We start from the raw sequence: 24102 nt of genomic DNA on the forward strand, positions 1-24102 counted from the left end.
CAGCCGATTTGTAATATATTCAAATACATGGATACTGTTCCTCTATGGACCTAGCAACAAGCTACACATGTATGACATAATACCCGTACATAGGCCTTCTCAGTGCATTTGTTTACCTTGAATCCAGGTCGTATTGACGCAATTCCCGGTGTGAGTCCAGAAGGGGAACATTATCTGATAGATCCTCCGTGCAGAATAATGTGTGCGTGTCATGCAGACACTGGTCATAAACCTTTCCTTTTCTACTTTGTACCAATAATAAATAGATCGGTAATTTGTTGTTGTTGTTGTTCTTCTTTTGACAGAATACGATCAACTCTACCAACGTCGTGCATGTTATACAGAACAGATATCTACGCCGATATGGTGTTTAAATATTCTGTTTCAATTAATGTCTTCCCCTTTCAATGATGGTTCCTCTCTTATAGAATATATAAGACTGAAAAAAACAATACAAAACAAACAAAAAGCCGATTTTTTTTTTCAGTTGCACACAGGCAATTTCTATGATGAGACGTAATGGTTCTAATTTTGATATGTCATACATGCATTAAGTAGTATAATCATAACTTTCACACAGTATATACATAGGCCGATTTGCTCATCACGGCTTTTTGTCTATATCAACGAGATGTTACAAGATTAACATCAAATAAAAGACAATGAAAATCAGCGCATTGGTGTATAGTGTATGGTGATTGATGACACATTTTCTCTGTCCGTTATTATCATGCTTATTTTCACTAACTCGCTTCCTCTCTCTTGTGACAGATTTAGTGGTAATGCTACTGATTTTCCAGAGGACTTCCCGACTGATGTGTTGTGAGTATCACAATTTATGAATATGCATTCAGTTGATACATAATAAGCAAACATCCTTGTCTACGGGGCAATGGGGGGGGGGGGGGTGGGGTTCCGTGCAAAGTCTATGGCGATTTCAAGATCTTGCAGGGAAAGGATTAAGTTGCCTTTATTGCTATTCGCACGCACCCTCTCTCTCTCTCTCTCTCTCTCTCTCTCTCTCTCTTCGCAGACATTGCTTTATACAATACACAACGACTGCAGACCGAACCACAATCTATTGCGTATACGGATTTGTTTGTTTGGGTTTTTTTTTTCGGTTCCCAGAAACGATCTGGAACCTTGGACGGAATCGTTTGATTAAAGAGTTATTAGACATTCACAGAAAATCCCACTTGTTATGTTTTCATACAAAGACCTTCCCTAGGCCTATGTCTTTAAGTGGTCGCCATATTGCAAGAACCTTTTGGTGTTTCTTTTGTATTTATTTTTTCTATGAAGGGGGGGGGAGGAAGAGGTGGGGTAACTTATGTTTTGTACCAAGGAATACATTTATAACAAGTGTATCAAACTGGACTTAGGTGCAGTTCGTAACCAAACAGGAACAAATGGTAATTTTGCATGAATGATATCGCCACAGTTGCTTACAATCAAGCTTTTGAATTGTACTCGTAACACTGCCTAAGGTTCACTAAAATATATTTTCCTTTCTCGCTTTAACTTTCGCTATTTCCCACTCCCTTTAAACAGTGTCTACTAGACAAAGGACTACGCAATCCACTGTCCAACTCGCTCAAACCCGCCATTCATCCGCCATGTATACCATGTACAGTGCCATCAGCATCGACACGCAGTCTGAACATTGCGCATCAGTCTCGGTTGTCAAGGCAGACGTAACATACATCGATTTCGTTCCGGGCATTTCGTAGTGTTTAATACCACATTGTGGCAGCGACATCCAGGATCCCTCACGAAAAGTTAAAGGAGACCACCGGATAATTTTCAGACTTTTACATTTAAACAACTATAAATTAGTTATACCGGGTACAGAGTCTCAAATTTTAAAGTGATTGGGGTGAGGAATAAGAACGTTTTCAAAATTTAAAACAAATTGCAATGAACAAGGGTGATGACATGGCAGCCTCACCATTCTAATGAATGAGCTGGAGCTCAAGGAAGCAGAACAAAAGAAGAAGGCATGCATATATATCACACAGGTGAACATGTTAAGCAAGCGGTATTGTAATGGAAATACACTGCTAGATTTGTGACATATGTGAGGCTCCTATGTCATCAACACTGTTCAGTGTAATTTGTTTAAGATTTTTCAAGAGTATTGGTTTCTCTACATGCTCAAGGATCCAATAAATTCCACAAATATATAGTATGGAGCTACCGATTTATGTACAGCTGTACTACATGGAGTAGAATTAAGAAAATTGTCTGAAATGCTCCTTTAAGACACGTTATGTAATCACATGCATCTGATTCCACCCGGGCATTCTATATAATTGTAGCATCATTTTGGTATAGAGATAGCAAACACGGTGTTGGGTCATTAACGTCTTCAGTCAGATATTTTGTGTTCTACACCAGTTTACTAACATTCAATCCTTCGCATACCTCTTCAACAAAGACTTTATTCAAAAATGTAAGAGAGACATACCTCAAATGTTAGAGTTCGCCATGATGTCACCTAATGACGTTAAATGTTTGATATACCCTTTTAGTCTTCCACTATACGAGGATTGCCTTATCTCTTAACAGCCGACGGAGTCTTGGGTACAGTCTTGCAATGCATCAATTTCAAGATGTTGAAGTGTGTTTGCATGGTATGACGTGTCGCATTGCAGAGTGTCACTGTCGACTAATGACACGTCCTGTAACCATTTCAGCTGCTGCAATTACGTTTAGACGGTATTTTTGTGTGGAAAAAAAAATTAAAATATATGTATACCACAAACACAAATTAGTACTGGAGTACAACGATTATTTCTACATCTTATGAACTTTTCTCAAAATTTCCGTGCGAACTGTGTGTGTGAACTTTACGTGTACGCTTCACATCAGCTCACTTTTGGAGAAAGATTTCAAATTTCTCTACGCACTTGTTGTGAGAGATATTTCGTTTCGTTGATACACTTTGCGAAAATAAATTTGATAAAACTTCAGGGTACGTGTACACGAGTTTGAAATGTACAGTGCATGTACCAGAGTTGAGGGCAGCATTAAGATAATTTAATTAGTAGCACTTTACGCCCAAGTGAATCATGTCATTGCTACTAACTATAATATATACATGATATACTGTATATATATATATATATATATATATATATATATTATATATATAAATGCCAATATGTAAAGATATATATAATACAGTTTATATTTATATAAGTGTACGAATAAACAAGATTGAATCCTGGGGCGTAGCTTGCCAACCTCACTATAATGAGAAATAAAAATATCTATGGAAATAAATAGTGCTGTTGACAAGCTACGTCACTGAATACAATCTACTTTACATGTATTCCTACGCTTTCTATACACACATACACACACACACACACACACACACACACACACACACACACACACACACACACACATCAAATATAAACTTACGGAAACCGTGTTGACAACATCAACATACTATCAACATCAAATGGTTCCAAAGAGTAATCAGGGATATGATACACTTATGAGCAAGAATGTCTCTCCACGAGGCAAAAATTATTTCAATAATTAATCAGGCTCTTATATTCTCTTGTCGGAATTGAAGAGATACTAAAGATTGCACGAAGCCTCTAGGTGACTTAGGAAATACTTTGCTGGTTCCGGTATTAAAAGTGGAAGTCCATATACAATGTACCACCAAACATGTCGCACGTCACAAGACGGGACAGAAATGTCACATTGAGGAAGCAAAAACCACACACACAATATGTCACGTTCGTTTTATGTTCTATTTTCATTCAAATCCAACATAAAATCACTCATACAATCACGTTTGCACGACACTACCTCCATTCTACATTTATACAACTAGAAGTGAGCTCTTTGCGGCAAAAGAACCGGGCTAGGCTAAGAAAAAAAAATAAAAAGAAGGAAGAATTAAGCATTTTTGACAGGTTCAGACACAAAAATGGCTATAGTCTATTCACATCTACTAACTTGATTTATTGTGTACCACCGAACTTGCTTCGTGACAAGAAATTCAGGGCACAACTATTATATGTCTACAAAACCTAATTACCTGTATAACTCATTGTAAAGATGCACGATTCATCTCGAGTCTTCTCTTGCTATCCATTAGGCCTATTATTGTTGTTGTTTTAAATATATCGTAGACAAAATACAACCACGTCACAAAAACAAAAGCAATGGAGCAATTTACAATATTTTCCGAAATCGTGTGACTGAAATGCGCGTGTCTACAGGAAAAAATGCAATATATTGAACCGTCATAAGCGAGTAAATATGCAGCAATACATTTGTTTGATCTTAGTATGAGGTAGAGAAATTCAGCGCCAAAGTTATCTCTAAAGGGGATCTATATTCAATCGCTTCCATCCAAAAAAGAAACCAAACCAAACCAAAACAAACAAACAAAAAAATACTCGTCACAGTATCCGTTTCCTTTGTGTCCTAGGCTACAACATTCATGAGCTTATGCGGTTCTTGGAAAAAAATACCTGACAAAAATAATGTATAAGGAAAATGCTTCTAAAGCTCAGGGAAGGGGGGTGGCATGAAGAAGTATCCTACAAGAAATTCTGGCTTAAAGCATTAAAATATACAAATCGGCATAGAAAAATGGGAATCTGCTCTTACATTGACATAATTTAAAACATTTACAACAGTATACGATGGTTAAAGATGGTTCTACTTTTCACTAATCGACTATAGACAACAACGAACAGTCGGTACTCCGTTCCGTCCAAACCTACGTTCAGCGAACATAATTATAATCTGTACATCAACAAAATATCAACCGCAGGAACATTCAGCTACTTTCTAATCCGCAGGAACTACATCTAACTCGTGCGGTCTCTACGCCGAGCTACTATTAGGAGAAAATAATCAAACATGTACACAAGTTAACTGTTAAAAATAGATCTACGGAAGCTAACAGCAAAAGAAGTTACATGTACAACATCAGCACGTACCCTGTACCAAAGATAAAATACTGTCAGATACTGACAAGGTAACCCCAAATTTTTTCGCAGGTTAACTTTCGGAGGAATACTTGGCAGCCATTTATTCTAAGCAATATCCCTTTGTTTTAATGCTCCCAGCCTACGGAAAGAAATATTTCCGTTGGCATACTCCAGCCAGCCTTAATCATGAAAAAAAAAAATGCTTTATCTCCTCGCGATGTCAAACAAATACATAAATACAAACATTTCAAGAAGAAATCAAAATTTACAAAATTTGGTCTTTAAACGATGTCACAAATTCCATCAGAGCGAATTTCTCACTTTGCAGCTACACGCCCGAGCACACATAGAACTTTTGTAGTTATACACAAAAAAAAATCGGTCTTTGATATAATAAGTACAAAATACTGACTCAAGTGTCTACACTGACGTTTTAACACAGTGCAATAATAGTTCACACGTGGTGGAATTCAATCATCACACCATGAGAATAGCACCATAGGATTCTTAGCTTACAATAACTAGATTTTTAAGTAGCACCATTTTGCATACCAGTGTCGAAAAATAATGTACAATTCTACAATACTACATTTTCACGAAATAATAGATTCGCATTACTTAGTTCACAATAAATTCTTTTGAGCACCATTTCGAACCTGTTATTCTACTGGTAAGTGTACTCGCACCTCATTTTAGAAAGAAAAACGGTCTTTTACTTTAAAAAAACGAAACAAAAATGTGCTGGTTGTCTAAAACAACAAATGATCCAGCACCAAACTTAGGGTTTAGGGTAAGAGTGACCTAAAAACTTTGCACTTCTTATCTTTTTCTTCTCTCTTTTCTTTTCTGCTGGAATGCCTTTTAATGATTCAGGGAAGACATGTTAGAAATTCGCGGAACCTTTACACTTGGCATTAATGACACACATGGTTTTTATAGAGCTTCCGCCAGATTCCAACACTTGTAATTATCATTCAGTCGTACTTCAAGCCCTTCTTAAATGGTATCTCATGCACCTTTGAAGGATAAACTGATAGACTTACTGAAGTCAAGGAAACAATGATTCAAACAAATATGAATTAACCTCAATTAAGGCGGCACGTGATTATAATAATGATTCTTTGGAATTAACATGAGGAAGATCACATAAAGAAATACAACAGCAAACACCTGCCGATTATAGGATCTAAAAAATATTGATATTGAATTATCATGAAGCTATTTTCTCAATGTGACGGGCTGTTTCTTATTCTGACTTATCAGAGATATTCTATGTTAGGATAACCTCACCACAGTTTATGAATTCATATCAAACAGATCATCATAAGCAATTCTCTGCCTCAAAGAAGTATCATCAGAAATTTGTAAGATTCTTTGTCGGAATTCCATTTGCTAATCTCCACCATCTTATACACTCCATTTGCCACAGAATATATACAACACTGAAACAAAATAGGCGACATTGTGGCCGAGCGCGATCTAATACCCTTCTCTCATCCAGTCCTCCTTTAATATCATGATAGGGAATGATCTAAATCTTCTATTTTTCTGTCCGAATAGGGTAGGATACATTTGTCGTTGCTTTCACTGAGAGGTTAAAAAAAAAGGCTTTATATCTTCATTGGTAAAACTTGGTTCTTCGCACACATAACGATAACGTACTTTATGCCCACATTTTGAGATACTTTATAAAGCATTTGATGAACACTATGCATTATTCTGATGATAATCATTTCATTGATGGCTATCATTGTATCTCGAATTCAGACGACAAGAGACAACACTATTTGTCTATATTACATAATTTAAAGACGGTTTCTGTCAACCAGCATTGCAAATTAATCTAACGCTTGGACTTGCACACATTTAAAACTTCCTGCAAGTTGTATTGGTATGTTGTCCTTTTTGTTCTTTCTTTCGTAGGAACAAGTGCTCTCAATAAAGTATTTCATACCCCAGCAATAAGCCTTGACTAAGCGTACTGTGAGAAGCGCAAACTGTGAGAATGGGATTAAAATAGTCGTGATTGAATGAAAAATATATAATCTGTCATAATCTTTAACTAGTCTTCAAATATGTTGCACGTACCAAAATCCATAATACCAGTAGCGCCTTTTTTTTTCTTTTTCTTTTCCCTGTTGCAAATAAAACATATGAACTGATGTTGGACCACGCAAACTTCATCTATTTTACATCACTGAAACAGAAAAAAAAATGCTTCACGTAAAGCTAGAGCTTTTTGACAAATCATTTCGCCTGTCACTCTAGAATGACTGTAAGATACTGCAAGCACCAGTGGCGGATCCAGGCGGGGCACACCGGGAGCGCCCCCTTATATTTTGATAAAACAAAAGACATAAATTTAATTTTGTAAAGGCGCCCCCTCTTTACGTAATTCCTGGATCCGCCCCTGAGTACCATAACAAAATGTCAGCCATCACAGAAACATTGAAACGTAGAAAACCAATCGTCTTTCAGTTGCTACCACACTTTTATACCATACTACTTTTCATGAAAATCGCTACCTAAAAAGACACTTCGTTGAAATTTGGATAGTGGAGTACAATGGTATATATGTGAGATTTCAAGTTGTACATGCAATATCTTCTTTCATACATCCTTTTTTTTTTTTTGGGGGGGGGGGGAGGAGGGAGGGAGATGGGGGCAAAGGGATACTCCATACGAATACACCTGTTCTTACTGCTGACGATGGTTTACCGTCAGAATTCAAACGCAGTCCGATTATGTGCAGGTTATATTGCACAAGGAGGCAGGACTACTGACTCTGGGTTTGTTCGTTCATTAAAACTGTCGTTAATCACCGACCCACGATTTTTTTCTGTTTAGTGTTAAGAAAAAAGCGGAGTTGGCTGAATCGTAAAGTTCAATATGGCAGATATGAATAGAAACAGAGAAACCAAACGAACAATAACCAAAAAATAAGAAACCACGATCTATATACACAACCATGAATAAATCACCTGATTAAAAGGAAAGTTTTCTTCGATTGATTTCCAGCATTTTTTTTATATACTGGTACAAAATGCCCCTGAATAACATCATTCCTGAATGAGAAAGTGTGGTATTCCCAACATACAATACTTTGCTGTGTGAACCAGAAGTGCATAGCACCCACTTGATAAGAGGGTCTGCCAGCTCTGAACTCGATCTACTCACCAAGTAAGTCAACATTTTCATCGATCGCAGCAGCCACTTTGAGGACTTCAAAGACTTGTATTTGTACTTTTCCACTCGATGATAATAATAATGATAATGATAATATAGCAATAATAATAATAATAATGACAATAATAACAACAACAACAATAATGACTACAATAACAATAGCAACAATGACAACAAGAATAATAATAGTAAAAATAATGATTTAAAAAATTGACAAAAATGTACAAGACAAAAGGTGAGAACATAATAATGAGGAAATAACAAAGACGACACCACCTTCCAACTCCATTCGTCTATTACAACAACAGAGCATGATGGAATCCTTGTCAAAGGTGTCCAACACTCCGCATTCAGTGGTGGGAACTCGTGTGTGAAGTTCACCTCCTTAGGCGAGGCACACGGGAGAATGATGGCCGTGACAATGGCTATGAAAGTCAAACGCGATGTCTTTTTTCGCCCGTCAGTCGTGTAAACTCAATCGAAACACGTGTGTCCAATCTCTATCTTGAATCCAGTGCTGTCGGATACTCGGTGCACGTCTGGGTCTGTGATGACGTCAACAATGGGTAACCTGTGCACGTCCTGAACCCGAAAGATGAAGCGCGTAGTCCGCCATTTTGAATCTTCCATCTGTTAAGGAAAATTAGCCACAAAAAATGTCGGACTATAGAGAGACGGATACAGTGTGATGAACCCTTAGATGTTACAGATACTTGGTAGAAATACAAATAACTTTTTACTTTTAATTCACAAATTGTTCGGGGATTGGGATCTAAATGAGTTTGTTATATGTCAAGTCACATCATATCTCATCAAAACTCAATGTCAAATCATTACACATCTATAGAATAGACTATTCCACAGAATTCAATCTCTATTTTGCGTATCCATAACAAAAAAGGAAAATTAACTAAATAAAATAAATTATTATCAATTGCGTGCTTGCCAATAGGGGAGCTAGAAGCGTTGACATTACGGACTATCTAATCTGTGTGTCTGATTGTGACAGGTACGCGAATAACTATCACCAGAAATTGCAGAAAGCTCTCAAATTCCATTACTTTTTGTAGTCTATCCGATTTTAAAGAAACCTAACAATGTTCTGTTTGGGTGTTACGACATTTGCTCCTGCGACACTTGCTCCGATCTTATTTTTCCAAGGACCTAGGGTTAGGGTTAGGGTTGTGATAGGGTTTAATGTTTAGTCTGATGTAAGGATTAGGATTGGATTTAGGGTTATGTTTTGAGGGTAGAATTTATGTTTGGCTTAGCGTGCTGATATTTAATGGGAGCCATTGTGACAGGAGCAAATGTCATATGACCCCTGTTTGATTCTAGTCAATGCAGGAAAGGGGGAGGGGAATCTCCCCTATGGAGGATGACTTTCCATAGAAGGGCGACTTACGTGACAGTTGTCTTCCAGGATCTCGGGTCTCGACGGCCCATCGTGGGTGAAGTACACGCCATTCCAGCCCCGGAAGCTGAGGGCGTTGTCGTAGCTCCCGCGGCGATTCCGCCAGACGGGCACGTTTCGACAGTGTATGGTGATTTCCTGGAAGGCGGTGGAGCTCAGGAGATGGAGGAAGTTGAGTTGAGGCTTACTGATGTCATAGTCGAGCTGTTCAGGGGGGAAAGAGAGGAGGCGACACTATGGCGAGCTACAGAATTTGGATTTGAAATTTTGATAATTATTCAACTGTCGACAGGTGAACTGCTGAATCATCATCTCCTTTCGAGTGACGTGTGGGTAAAATAAATATTGTCAAAATGCTATCATGAAGTATGACAACTTGCAATTTGACCCTTACCACATGAACTATGTACAAATTTCATCAAGATCCGCTCATGTACCATTAAATTATCGAATGATATAGTCGACAGACAGAAAGACAAACATACAAACGCTCACATGGTACATAACCTTCTAGAGTAGGTAACATTGAACAGCACTAATAATTTGAATGTATACTTATGAATAATTTAAATGTATTCAAATATATTTAACATATTATTTAAAAGCTCTCTTTCTTTCATACCGTGCTAGTATCACGCGACAGTAGACAGGTATAGCCACCTGCAGCCAGACCGCAATACACCTTGACGGCGTCAGTACAGCAGCCCAAGTCGGGGTCGATCCAATATTCACCTGTGAAGAGAACACAACAGATTGCCCCAAGTTTCGAGATAAGGTGGAGTATCGCGATGTAGTGGCTACCGCTCAGGATCTGTAACGCAAAGTCTTTGTTTGAAATCATGGCCGGTGCATTCACACTTGGACAAGATGTTTTAAATGATATCCTCTGAAAATAAAATTTCTATCCAAGTATTCTGATCGTAAATTTGAGACCAGGAATGAACGGAAAATGAAATAATCAGCGGTTTAGATGGACAACGAAGAAACACCACACTGAAATTACGCTAAATCATTTCATGTCAGACACTTGCACTCCTCTACAAAGGTATTTTGCATGATAACATTTTGGTCGCTCTCACCGTCTTCCATGTCTGGTTGGCAGTCCAGCAGGTCGCGGCATGTTCTGACGGGAAGGTCCTGGGTACCCAGCGGGTGTTTGATACCCTCGATGTAGCGGTATAGGTGCTTCATCATGTAGAACACGTCAACGTCCTGTCATGCAAAATACAAGCAGGTATTATCCGAAATCTTGTTTTTTTAAATTGCATTATGTCATCATCATAACAAATGCTGAGTTCGACTTGGAGGCTGGCACAATGTGGTCTGGAGAAAAATCTGCTGAACATCGTTCAGGACCCTTTGAATATCAGCACGCATTCTTCCATTAGATCATCGAACAAACTCCTGTTTTTGCGAATCACAGTAATTAGACAGAACGGTTGTGACATTCAGAACGTGACCCTTTTTTACACACACCCCATAGTTAAAGTGCTACAGCCTCCCATAAATGTCAATCCTCATGTTTTGTTTCTTTGCTGTCAATAGTTAAGAATTCTTGAGCAAATCAATAGGCGATCGATATCGATATCAATATCTACATCATCAACATATCTAGAAGTATGCAATAATCGAGAAGATCACACATCTAACACGTATATACGTACACGATTGTCAAACAGAATTTTAAATCATTATCTGTTCTCTACATTTTGAAGAACACTAAATCCAAATTCTACGAAAGGGGAACAGACTAAGTACTGAGTGAAGAAACTGAAATGAGAAACTTACGCCTATATGTTTAGGTCGCGGTAAAACAAAGAAGTAATGTAGAAGGGAGGCCACGGCTTCGGCGTCATTCACATATTGACCCTGAAAGAAAAAAAAATAAACAAACATATATCATAAGCGCTAAGTGACAATCACCGCCGCATTACGTACAGCACATAAGAGCTACTATGCTTATTGTCAAGAATATCAATTTCAAAATTTACATCCATAACATCGCTTTCTGTAGAAAGTATTTATCTGCTCACAAGAATAAAGAATGATTGTAATACACAAAAACTTTAAGTATTGCAACGGTAACCAAGAGGGGCACTTTTTTTTTTCAAGGATTGCATCCTTAAAAATGTGATGTAAAACTCACCTCATATATACCACCAGGCGGACCCTATAAAGGAAGAAACAAATACAACCTATTATTTCTTCACGCTTATCTGAATATCTCATATCGTCCGGAAATTTGTAACGCTCCCGTCTACATCATAATTATTTAAAAAAATACATACTCTATTTATTTCTAAAGCAGTAACATAGAAAGACAGAACAAACCATGGACATGCAAACTTCACATTCCACAGTGACTGAATAAACCTTCGCAAGTCTTATGCATACAAGGGAAGATCAAATCAAAATGGTAAAGTTTCTATACTCAAGTTAGAGACTTAGGCCTAGATATCAACTTTAAACTTTACAAAATAACCCAGGTTTGAGTCTCAAATATGGGACATGATAATCATAATTATAAAGAAGAGCTTTGTTTTACTTTTTTCACTAATCAATTCATTTTCATATTTTCTCAATGAAAACACATCAGATATAACAAAATAGAATGATCCCTGTCAGATATGACGATGGAATGATATAGATATATTTCAAACTCATACGGAATGCAAGATATGTAATAAGTTAATGCGTAAGCGATGCAGACTGTATATTATGAAAACTATGACGCAGAAAACTATAGAGAGAGGAAATAAAACAATGTCTTACCGGTGGTCCCGGATAGCCACGGTCACCCTGGAAAATTACAAACATGAAAGAAATACGAAGTTTGATCAGTATTGTTCTGTCACCAAGGTTATCAGCTCACGACTACAACCAAAAAGAACACAATCTAATCATGAATTTCATTGGCAGTTGGTATTACCTTCTTCACACGGATGTTATATTTAAACAGGCTCTCTTATTGCCACGATGCATCATTCGCACGGGTTGGTTATTATGTTTCGGCTGAGTGGAAGCCGAATTCGAAATTTCTGCTTTGTGCTGACATTAGCTAACTAGTTTTAGTTGGCACTTTTTTTCTCACGTTGACCCTCTGCTGTCACAAATCATTTTCTGATGCAAATGCCCTTATGGAAATGACAAAAACACGAACATTTAACTCCATTTAACCCACTTCATATTGATTTTCTTTCTGTGGCATTAGTTACTGAGGAAGTCGCCTGCGATATGAAAAGTCGACAAATACAAATTTTTAATCATAATAATATGGTGAATCCAGTTGTAAAGTACTTACCAATGGTCCTTGATGACCCAAATCACCTCTTATGCCCTGCAAAAGAAAAACATTAGGAGAAACGAAATAACTGACGAGACACTGACGAACAATGCAGGGCATATTTTCTAAATCACACCTGACTGTAAAGAGTATAAACAACAATGTGAATATGAATATTGGAACAAATCGGTCCTTATGTGCTGTAATTTCATAAAACTCACAATTTACAATGAAGTAGAACACCTGTAAATAAATCAAAAGGATCTTTTAGGCAAGAAATTAGAGAAGATCTATCTACCTCTTATCAATTCATTCACCTCTCTGTACAACCATCTATCTATCTGTCTGTCTACCGATCTGTCTACATCTTACTATGTATCTATCTACCTATCTATCAACCTAGCTATGCATCTATCTATCTATCTATCTATCTATCTATCTATCTATCTATCTAATTATCTATCTACATCTGTCTATCTAATTATCTATCTACATCTATCTATCTATCTTTCTACCTATCTATCTATCTATCTATCTATCTATTTATCTATTTATCTGTCTATCTTGTCTAGTCACCTGGAGACCAATTTGGCCAAGCATCCCTTCTAAGCCGGAGAATCCCGCAGGACCCGGTGCTCCTCGAGGTCCCTGTAGAGTAGCAATTACATCACATATCAGTTCTCTCCAAATAGCACTCATGAACTCACCCATAGCAAAAAACAAACAAACAAACAAACAAACAAACAAACAAACAAACAAACCCCCCCCCCAAAAAAAAAAACCAACAACAATAACATAATAATAAAACAAAACAAAACAAACAAACAAACACACAAACAAACGATCAAAAGATCAAAAGATCAAATAACAAATCGAAACCTTAAATCACATTTATACATATTTCTATACAGTTGTCAAAGCTTCTTGCATGACTGGATATATTGGTGAGATACCATTGTCATTATAATAATAATAATAATAATAATTGATATGATTTATATAGCGCCAAATCCACTCTGCAGAGTGCTCTAGGCGCGAGGTGATTAAGGTGATATCACTGCCGTCCAAGTAAAATACACACCATTGGCCGGTGTCAGGGGGGTAATAAAATATCTTGTCCAATAACAAAAGCACTTAGCAAGATTCGAAAACGCGATCTAACTCTGAATTTCAAGGGGCTTTTCCACTATACCGCTGGTTTCTTTCTATTTGAAAATCTTATCAGCATAATGAAATGTGTTAATTACTTAATAATGGTCTTACCTGGCTACCCACTGAGCCCTTGAGGCCACCAAATCCAATACTGCCAAAGTCACCAGGATGTCCCTGACAAGATAAACGAAATATCTGATTAACCTTTATACTATTCACGTATACGTCATGCTATGAATATGTACAACTTCAAACAGACAAAACAGTCAGCTGCTGAAACATACGGTTATAAAGGAAACATTTGTAATACACACAGTTTGAAAGCGAAATCCATAGGAATTCTTCTCACGCGCCATATCACTTCAGCAAATATACCGTTTCTCCTTCTAAAGGACTAGAAAGTTGAAATGTTGGATAAAATGGATTTGGAAAAAGTAGGAAACTAAACGGATTAACAACGAGACGTAAATTATCAACAGGGATAGAAAAAAGCAAAGAGATATCCGTCAGAAGCGAAACGGCTTTTTGAAAAGAATTAGGAAGTGCCTAGCATCCTGTAAAGAGAAAAAAACCCCTAGTATTTCATCGACTACAATCAAATTATATGTTGTGAGAAAAGCCTTCTGGCAAAGTGAAGGAAAACTCACCCTTTGGCCACGAAATCCAGCCAAGCCAGGAATACCTTGGTCTCCAGGGAAACCCTGTGAACAACAACAGATATAAAATAAAACAATGACTACGTGCTTGTGTTTTGTATTTGGGTTAATCCGTTCTCTACCAGCTTGTAATATTTCCAAAGACTTTGAATCATGCCCTATCGTACCGTCGGGCACTGGGTTAGTAGTAAATTTGACAAAAAAGTTGCTGGAAAATGTGTTCTTACAAGAGGTTTTGAGTGTTGGTAGTTGATCACGCTTCACTAAACTTTGACAGTACAGGCAGCTTCTGAAAATGGGTGCCTCCTCGAAGTAAAACATGCAGGTTCACGTTCATCCAACTTGGTAATCAAAGTTCGTTATCTCTTCAAATACAGGAAAACAGCGATGGAATACGGGGGTACACATATTCTTCAGACCTCTGTAGCATTCATATCATACTTTCTACAACTAAGGTATCTTTAACCCTAACTAGGCCGGGGGGGGGGGGGCCTCCCCCCCCCCCTCGACGTTCCGCGCGATGTATCGCAATCGCAAAAAATCTATCGCCGCGACGTTTCATGACTTTTTTCTTTCAAGTCTCCCGCATCTTTTGACACCAAATTTGCGACACCCGGGCGCGCGATTCCGAAGTTACGCATAAATATGTACATGCATGTCAGACCAAAAATTGCTCAAAAAACGTTAATTCGTGTACAATTTCAATGCAAACTGTGCTTACTGGCAAATATCATAAAAGCATGATTATTTTGGTGTTTTATTGATTAAAATCAATGAATAACATATTTTCTTATTCGGAGCGATGTCGTGGACAAATTTCATCGAAAAAACAATGAAAAACATAAAGTCGAAAAAAACGAGGAAATACATAAGAAATTCAAGAATTTTTTCTGATATCACAATTTTTTTTATTACATTTGCTAAGGACACTAAAAAGAATATTTACACAAAAAATGTGCCTGTTTTGAGTTTTTTTTTGTGATTTATACCAAATAGTCTGATTGTATGCATCATCATGCATAAATTAGCATGATTTAGCATAAATAATGATTTTAAAAAAATTAACTTCATGGTATTTTAGATTACATCATAGGCAATGTGTGTGCCAATTTTTGTCGCGATCGCGCGATCGACGGCCGAGATCTGGAGGGGGGGGGGGGGGCAGGGCCTGGGAGCCCCCCCCCCCACCCCCCCCCCCCGCTCTATCAACTACCTAAATAGCCCGGCCTAGTTAGGGTTAAACCTCTGATCACATCTAATTTTGAAAGGTATCGTCATAGTCCCACTCATCAACAATATTATGTCACCTGCTTTAAATGAAATAGGATATGATGTGAACAGACTATGAGCAAACTGGCATCAGATCATCCTCACGGCACGTGGACCCCTGAACTCTACCGGCTATCATTCGGTCAATGAAAGAATAGTCTGCTATCTTACCTGCTGACCAGTCTCTCCCGGTGGCCCCCTAGGTCCATCCATTCCCGTCATTCCGGCTCGCCATTTGTTCCCGGTAAACCTGCTTGACCAGTGAAGCCGCGATGTCCTTTGGGCAAGATTATGGGTTTAAAATGAATGAAAGAAAATGCAAGCAGTTATTAATCTACTAATATACTCATGTTGCATATGCATATCTCTGCAAAGGTTGTTCCGCAAACTTGGAATGATAACCCGTTTACGACTTACCCGTCTACGACTTACCCGTCATAATAACTTAATTCATGTTAGCTCGAGTCTAGAGACTGATAGACAATCACATGTACTGATATTTATTCATTACAAAAAGTTAAAAAAATTGACTCAAATAAGTCATTGTCATCATTTCACGGTAGATATGTGCACTTGCGCACTTATCAGTTCTTTCAATTTCTTATGGGAAAAAAGACGGGCTAACCCACTAGTAATAACACGCATTCTTTTTGTCCCGTTTTAATGTATTCCTTTAATTTTAAAATAGTTAATACTTGTTTTTCTGTTTTATTTTCAAGTTCAATCGTATGCATACTCTTTCTATTTCGTCTTTCACTTACGCACCGATCAACATTAAAGTAGGTCTATTAGCTCTGAAAAGACTGCCGTGTTTTCAATAGAAGAGTGAAACAAAAGGAAAAAAACATAGAAATAAAAATGGTAGTCAAGATCGCTTCTTCTTCTTCTTCTTCTTCTGATTAAGTCTGCCTCCTTCAATAGACTGAAGATTCTTGCAGACTGGTGCTATTTACATTCTAATACAATTTATTTACAGATATTTACAAGCACATAGAAAATTTGACGAAAATACTAGCCACTGTGATCAACCGTTAGACGGTTTCGAAATGATCCCACAGATGGCGCTGAAACAATTTCTGACGACAGGGAATTCCAGTTCCTTACAGTTCTTGGGAAGAACGAATGGCGATGCGATTCAGTTCTCGAATATGGTACCTGATAGGAGTGTGGTTGCGAGGCTCTCGTTAACTGAGTAGCCTGTTTGATGATATAGTCCTGTGCTGAAAGAGGAGTGAGATTATTGTGTATTTTGTACATCATAATTAGCCTGTCATTTTCTCTGCGCTGTTCCAGAGTGGTCCAATTAAGTTCTTGTAGCATTTTGGTGACACTCGAGGTGTTATGGTAGCGATTTAAAGTGAATCGCGCAGCTCTTCTCTGGACCATTTCCACTTGGTGGATTAGGTTCTTGGTAGATGGGTCCCAAACTGTGGAAGCATACTCAACAATTGGTCGAACCAACGTTTTGTAAGCTGTGGCTTTAACATCAGAAGATTTTATGCGAAGATTGCGTTTTAGAAATGCAAGCACGTTATTGGCTTTATTGACAGTATTGTTGATGTGTTGGGTCCACTTCAAATCACTGGCGTAGCCAGGGGGGGGGGGGGGGGGGGGGGCGATGGGGGCGATCGCCCACCCCCCCCCCCCCCCCCCCTAAGATTTGGACCGGGGATTTGGGAGGCGGAAAAAAAAAAAATGCGTGTATACTGTTTATGCATGCACATGAAGCGGGTCTCCTTTGCAACCTTTCATCAAATAAGATATTTTTTGAATATTTCACTCAAAGTGTGCACCAGATCGTTGAATTTCAATTCAAAATATGCAAAATCTCTCGTGCTTGGGAGGGGGATACCCCCTCCCAAACCCTCCCCCTCTATGCCTCTTTCCCTAGCTTAGTACACTTTTTAGATTTACAAAAAATTATGAATAATTCTGAGTGCACAAGACTTATCACTTATATTCCGAAAACTCAAGGTTCCCTCATGTATAAGGGGAACGGGCCTTTTAATCGACCCTTTCCTCCCTCAGCCCCCCCCCCCAATCAGTTTTGTGTGTGTGTGTGTGTGTGTGTGTGTGTGTGATTTCCCAAATGGTGATTCCATCAAAAATGCGTAGATGAGATATCTCAATTTCAACCTTAAAAAGGCAAAAGCTCGATCGGAAGGGAAGGGTGGGGATAACACTCGCCCACGCCTAAGATTTGGACCGGGGATTTGGGAGGCGGAAAAAAAAAATGCGTGTATACTGCTTATGCATGCACATGAAGCGGGTCTCCTTTGCAACCTTTCATCAAATAAGATATTTTTTGAATATTTCACTCAAAGTGTGCACCAGATCGTTGAATTTCAATTCAAAATATGCAAAATCTCTCGTGCTTGGGAGGGGGATACCCCCTCCCAAACCCTCCCCCTCTATGCCTCTTTCCCTAGCTTAGTACACTTTTTAGATTTACAAAAAATTATGAATAATTCTGAGTGCACAAGACTTATCACTTATATTCCGAAAACTCAAGGTTCCCTCATGTATAAGGGGAACGGGCCTTTTAATCGACCCTTTCCTCCCTCAGCCCCCCCCCCCAATCAGTTTGTGTGTGTGTGTGTGTGTGTGTGTGTGTGTGTGATTTCCCAAATGGTGATTCCATCAAAAATGCGTAGATGAGATATCTCAATTTCAACCTTAAAAAGGCAAAAGCTCGATCGGAAGGGAAGGGTGGGGATAACACTCGCCCACGCCTTCTCCCTGCTCCCCCACCCCTCCCCTTCCACCATGCATAGAAGTATAGACTGTTGCTACACCCAGATCGCTTTATTTCAATTCTAAAAACGCAAAAGCTCCGCGAGCGGGAGGAGGAATCCCCCTTCCTCTATATATACCTCACTAGACTTTATACATACACACAGATGGTGCACATTCGGAATAAGAGCTAAATTCCGTGATTTTATCACTTCGATGAAAAAGTATTGCACCAAAAATTTGCAACAGATCGCTGAATTTCAGGTCTGAAAACGCAAAGTCACCTTCGTGTGGGAGGGGATATGCCCCTATCTACACCCTCGTGTGCATGCTTTTTCTGTTTGACTGCTGAACAGACGGTGTTCATGATATTCAGTGTAAGAATTAATACAAGAAGATTATTTAAATGATACTATTTTATAGGCAAATTGTTCAATAATAATATACACTAAATTATACTGCAACCTTAAACAAGTGGGACTGTTTCATCACTTTAAAACACGCAAAAACATGCATCAAATTGCACCATTTGCAACATCGAAATGCAAAAAGTTCTCACCGTGGGAGGGGGGACACCCCCTCCCCTCCCCCCTCGCTCGCTCTGCTCGCTCGGGTTCAGTCGCGTTCATGATATTCAGTGAAAAGAATTGATACAAAAAGTGTATCTAAATTAAACCATTATATAGGCAAATTGTTCAATGATAATCTACATCAAAATATACTGCAACCTTAAACAAGTGGGACTGTTTCAACTCGTTAAAACACGCAAAAACATGCATCAAATTGCACCATTTGCAACATCAAAATGCAAAAAGTTCTCACCGTGGGAGGGGGGACACCCCCCTCCCACACCCTCCCCTCCCCCTTCACTCGCTCCACTCGCTCGGGTTCAGTCGCGTTCATGATATTCAGTGAAAAGAATTAATACAAGAAGTGTATTTAACGTATACCATTTTATAGGCAAATTGTTCAATAATAATCTACACTAAAATATACTGCAACCCTAAACAAGTGGGACTGTTTCACGTCGATAAAACGCGCAAAAACATGCATCTAATTGCACCATTTGCAATATCAAAATGCAAAAAGTTCTTACCGTGGGAGGGGGACACCCCCTCCCACACCATCCCCTCCCCCCTCGCTCGCTCCGCTCGCTCGGGTTCAGTCGCGTTCATGATATTCAGTGAAAAGAAGTAATACAAGAAGTGTATTTAAATTATACCATATTATAGGCAAATTATTCAATGATAATCTACATCAAAATATACTGCAACCTTAAACAAGTGGGACTGTTTCAACTCGTTAAAACACGCAAAAACATGCATCAAATTGCACCATTTGCAACATCAAAATACAAAAAGTTCTCACCATGGGAGGGGGACACCCCCCTCCCACACCCTCCCCTCCCCCTTCACTCGCTCCGCTCTCTCGGGTTCAGTCGCGTTCATGATATTCAGTGAAAAGAGTTAATACAAGAAGTGTATTTAACTTTTAGCATTTTATAGGCAAATTGTTCAATAATAATCTACATCAAAATAAACTGCTGCCTTAAACAAGTGGGACTGTTTCACGTCTATATAACGCGCAGAAACATGCATCAAATTGCACCATTTACAACATCAAAATGCAAAAAGTTCTTACCGTGGGAGGGGGGAAACCCCCCTCCCACACCCTCCCCCCCCCCCCCTCGCTCGCTCCGCTCGCTCGGGCTCGGTCGCTTCGCTCCCTCGCAGACTAACCGCCCCCCCCCTAAGATGAAATCCTGGCTACGCCGTTGCTTCAAATCAGAAGTTATGGTTACACCCAAGTACTTCACGGATTCAACAGATTCAAGAGGGGCGTTATTTAGATGATACACGTGTTGCACCTTACTTCTTTTCCTGGATATTGTCAAAACCTTACACTTATCTGTGTTCAAATCCATCATCCATTTTTTCGCCCAGTCACCAATTTTGTTTAGGTCCTCTTGAAGATTTTGCGTATGATGTTGATTGTCGATGGTCATGTAACAAATTGCATCATCGGCAAAAAGGCGAACCTTTGACGCGAGACCATCAGGCAAGTCATTGATGTAAAGTAGAAAGAGGCAAGGCCCAAGAACCAACCCCTGAGGCACTCCAGATCCTACCGCTACTGAAGAAGATTTAATACCATTCAAAACGACCCTCTGACTTCTAACGCAAAAGTTAAATTCACTGATTAAAGTTAAATTCACTGATGTCCATGTCCTTACCGGTTCCCCAGTGTCTCCCATCTCGCCGGGTGGTCCCCTTGGCCCAGTATCGCCCTTGGAAGTGAGAAAAATGAACAACAGTTAACACGAAGCCCTTGCACACTCCCACCTGCACCACGCTGGGGGTATGAATAATCGAAATGATATTCTAGAACATTATGATAACGGGCCAGCATTTTTTTTTTCTATTCACATCACTCATCGGACTTCCGATGAGCCTAAGAAAAACGCATGCACAAAAATACTGAATCTCGAATTCTGACAAAACTAAACATTTTGCAATTCTAAACTGGCATTTCAGTTTCATGTGGCACTTTTTTTGTCCAATCCAAGCTATCAAAAATCCAAAATCATTCAAAATAAGAATCTGCTACACGTTTGCCCAAGATACTGTAATATCATTTTGTAACTAATTTGAAAGCAACTTACATTCAGTCCCGGGGTTCCGGGACTCCCATTAATCCCGTGTAATCCAGCGTTTCCCTGACAAACAAAACAGTCAAATAGATTAAAAACAAACATTGGTCGGTTTCCCACATCGGCATGATATTAGCTGCAGGCCCCTGCAGTTCATATGATATTAAGGTTTTAGGATTATACAAATAGTCTGCCGCAAATTCCGATTAAATGATCACAGCATCCGCTAAAAGGCGCCTGGAAATGTTTGGGGTTATACAGACTATATATAACTACGCATTACAGGCTACATTGATTAGCAGCCATTATAGTGTGCAAGTTGAGTTTTATACGAGTCTGGTATAATATACAAACAACAACAACAACAAAAACAGGAAACTAATAAAATGGACATGCTAATGACTGTTCATTAACGTCATGGAGTGGTTTAGTCGTTGGGGCATATAATTATAAATGTATTTTTGAAAATGGATATGGGGTCCAGCTTTCAAGATTCCTGTTATTCTGTGCGCTCATAGCTTTCGTGTCTTCCTCCATAGGAAGAGTTTAGTCAGCGGTAGAAAATGTAAGATTGCCATGGAAAAATCCTGCGAGAAATCAGTACATACCTTTTCACCTTTGATACCGTCAGTGCCGGGAGTACCTATCGCTCCGCGAAGACCCTGTAATATGGTGTAAATTGAAACAAGCCAATATTCAAATCAATATTTCATTTCATCGACAAAAATGAATAAGCGATGAATATTAATGAAATATCAGACCTATCTTTACCTCCAAACGGGTTCATACATTACTTGACAGAACTGACCGTGTATCCCAAATTACGCGCTACGTATAATGTATTGTTTATATCGTACGCATGCGTAATGCATTTTAAAACAAATTTCACATCTCCAAAAAGAAAGGCCCCATGCGTTACAATTATTATTGCTCAATAATTGATTTCGTAGATTTTCGTTTTATTGCTAGTAATAGTACCACTTTATCCAAAAAAAAAATCTTAAATAGCTACAACTGAAACTGCAAATTATGTATTTTGACTGATTTAATAAACTATAAAATACGTTTCAATACTAAATTATTATTACTTGGTAGGCCCAAAACAAAGATGACGACGTGCATCTAAAAACGTTGAATGAGAGAAACACACACAAAAACACACACAAAAACATACAAACACACCTTAATTACGGCCTACTCTCATAGCAGATAGAGCCCGAGCTAACCTCACCTCTTCACCATGTACACCATCCCTGGCACGCGGTCCTTTTGGCCCCTGGGAACCCTGTTTGTGCAATGACAAATAATGATATCCGTGGATCTCACAACTTAGCGACTTACCAGGTTTCTTTGTTGATTCTATTTATACACATCAATCAGGTTAGTACTAAAACACGATAATTACACAGTTCCGCAAAATATATTTGTGCAGTCAAAAATACGCACAAACACAAGTGCAGACGTGAACAAAGACTTAATATCTGATAAGTCATGTAGTGAGAAAGTGCATTCAAAAAGACAAATCTTTAACTTCATATTTGACGGACAAATATCGTAGACGGAATGTAGTAAGTTGCAGTCCAACATTATACTACACCCAGCAACGAAGTCGCTGCATTGTGTCCTGATACATCTTCTGTTGATAACTTTTGCCTCATTTTTTTTTTTCTGAAGTGGGCTAAACATGGAATTATGTTCCATGAGTGGCAGGCACACAACGAGATAAAAACAAATAGGGGACAGAAAATAATTTGGTATTGAGTAAAGAATTTTCCGATGCATTTCTTGCGAAGATTTCGCGGTATTGAGTAAGGAGAATTGACTCATGATAGTGAAACCATGCACTCATCACCATAACACACAACACCAATGAGAAACCAGAATCATTGGAAACTGGGAGTTGTGTTCAAAATCTAATCGGTATCATGGAAGGGTTAGTTCTCGGGCCGGATTCAGCACATACCCGGGATCCTTCCTCCCCGTCTTCGCCCGGTGTCCCGGCTGGACCAGCTTCTCCCTGAGGGCCAGCAGGTCCCGTGGGCCCTTTGCCGCCAGGAGGTCCCTTGTGGCCCTGTCAAGGTGTAAAGATTATTATTATAGAGTCAATGCTTATCTCGCGTGATTTGCGGAACACAAACTAATACATTCACTATTCAGGTATTCAGTTTACAACACTGCACTATATTCTCTGTGGTAGGTTTGACCGTTTAAACGTTATATAGGCCCTACTCCAAAAAAAAAAAAACAAAAAAAAAAACGAAAAAGCAAACTTGCATTGTATGTTTTTACATAGTCTAATACATGTAAAAAAAAAAACAAGGCGGAAATTGCAGAAGTGTCAGAAATCAAATTCTGATAATGCATAATAGGTAAGATCCGTTTCATCACATATTTCTAGCCTTTGGAAAACATACATATAGCTATTCGATGAATTTAACTTTTGCGTTACTTTTTGGAAGAGGATTTTTTTTTGTTTTTTTTTTTTTTTTGTTAGATGTCTGAATGAATCCTATAAACAGTCTATACTATGAAACTGACTAAGAAAACTGAAGTTGCACATGGCGGTTACTGGATATTGTAAAGCTAAACTGATTTCACAAATATATTAAAATCAATGACTACATATTTGACCAATATTGTTACATCAGCATTTAACAAAACGAGGAATTGTTCGATGATGAAATCAAGACATGCATTGCATTCCAAAGATTGAGAAGAGTGCGGTAGGGTAACTATGATACCAGTTACCTCCCATTACAGCTCTTAGGGCTCCTTACCCGTTTACCTTGGTGCCC

The 24102-nt window shown here is 38.6% G+C and overlaps 2 protein-coding genes across 2 annotated transcripts in view; one reads left to right on the forward strand and one right to left on the reverse strand.

Annotated features, from left to right (window-relative positions):
* LOC139712017 (uncharacterized) overlaps positions 1-2819 on the forward strand; it is a 12902-nt gene extending 10083 nt beyond the window's left edge. Inside the window, exons 12-13 of the mRNA XM_071623858.1 lie at positions 772-822; positions 1552-2819. Of these exons, the coding sequence (XP_071479959.1) occupies positions 772-822; positions 1552-1561 (61 nt within the window). The 3' untranslated portion in view covers positions 1562-2819. The remainder of the gene's footprint in view (positions 1-771; positions 823-1551) is intronic.
* A 7361-nt stretch (positions 2820-10180) lies between these two features.
* LOC139712018 (uncharacterized) lies at positions 10181-16146 on the reverse strand. Its single transcript, XM_071623859.1, has 10 exons — positions 16096-16146; positions 14647-14700; positions 14111-14173; positions 13424-13495; positions 12866-12901; positions 12337-12363; positions 11711-11734; positions 11353-11433; positions 10644-10776; positions 10181-10296 (listed from the first exon to the last, which is right to left on the reverse strand). The coding sequence occupies exons 1-10, from the start codon at positions 16144-16146 to the stop codon at positions 10181-10183; spliced, it is 657 nt and encodes a 218-aa protein (XP_071479960.1).
* Positions 16147-24102: the final 7956 nt, after the last annotated feature.

This window comes from Diadema antillarum, unplaced genomic scaffold, assembly GCF_040938485.1.
Source record: "Diadema antillarum isolate AM-2024a unplaced genomic scaffold, OU_Dant_1.0 seq00001751_RagTag, whole genome shotgun sequence".
Lineage (NCBI taxonomy): Eukaryota > Metazoa > Echinodermata > Echinoidea > Diadematoida > Diadematidae > Diadema > Diadema antillarum.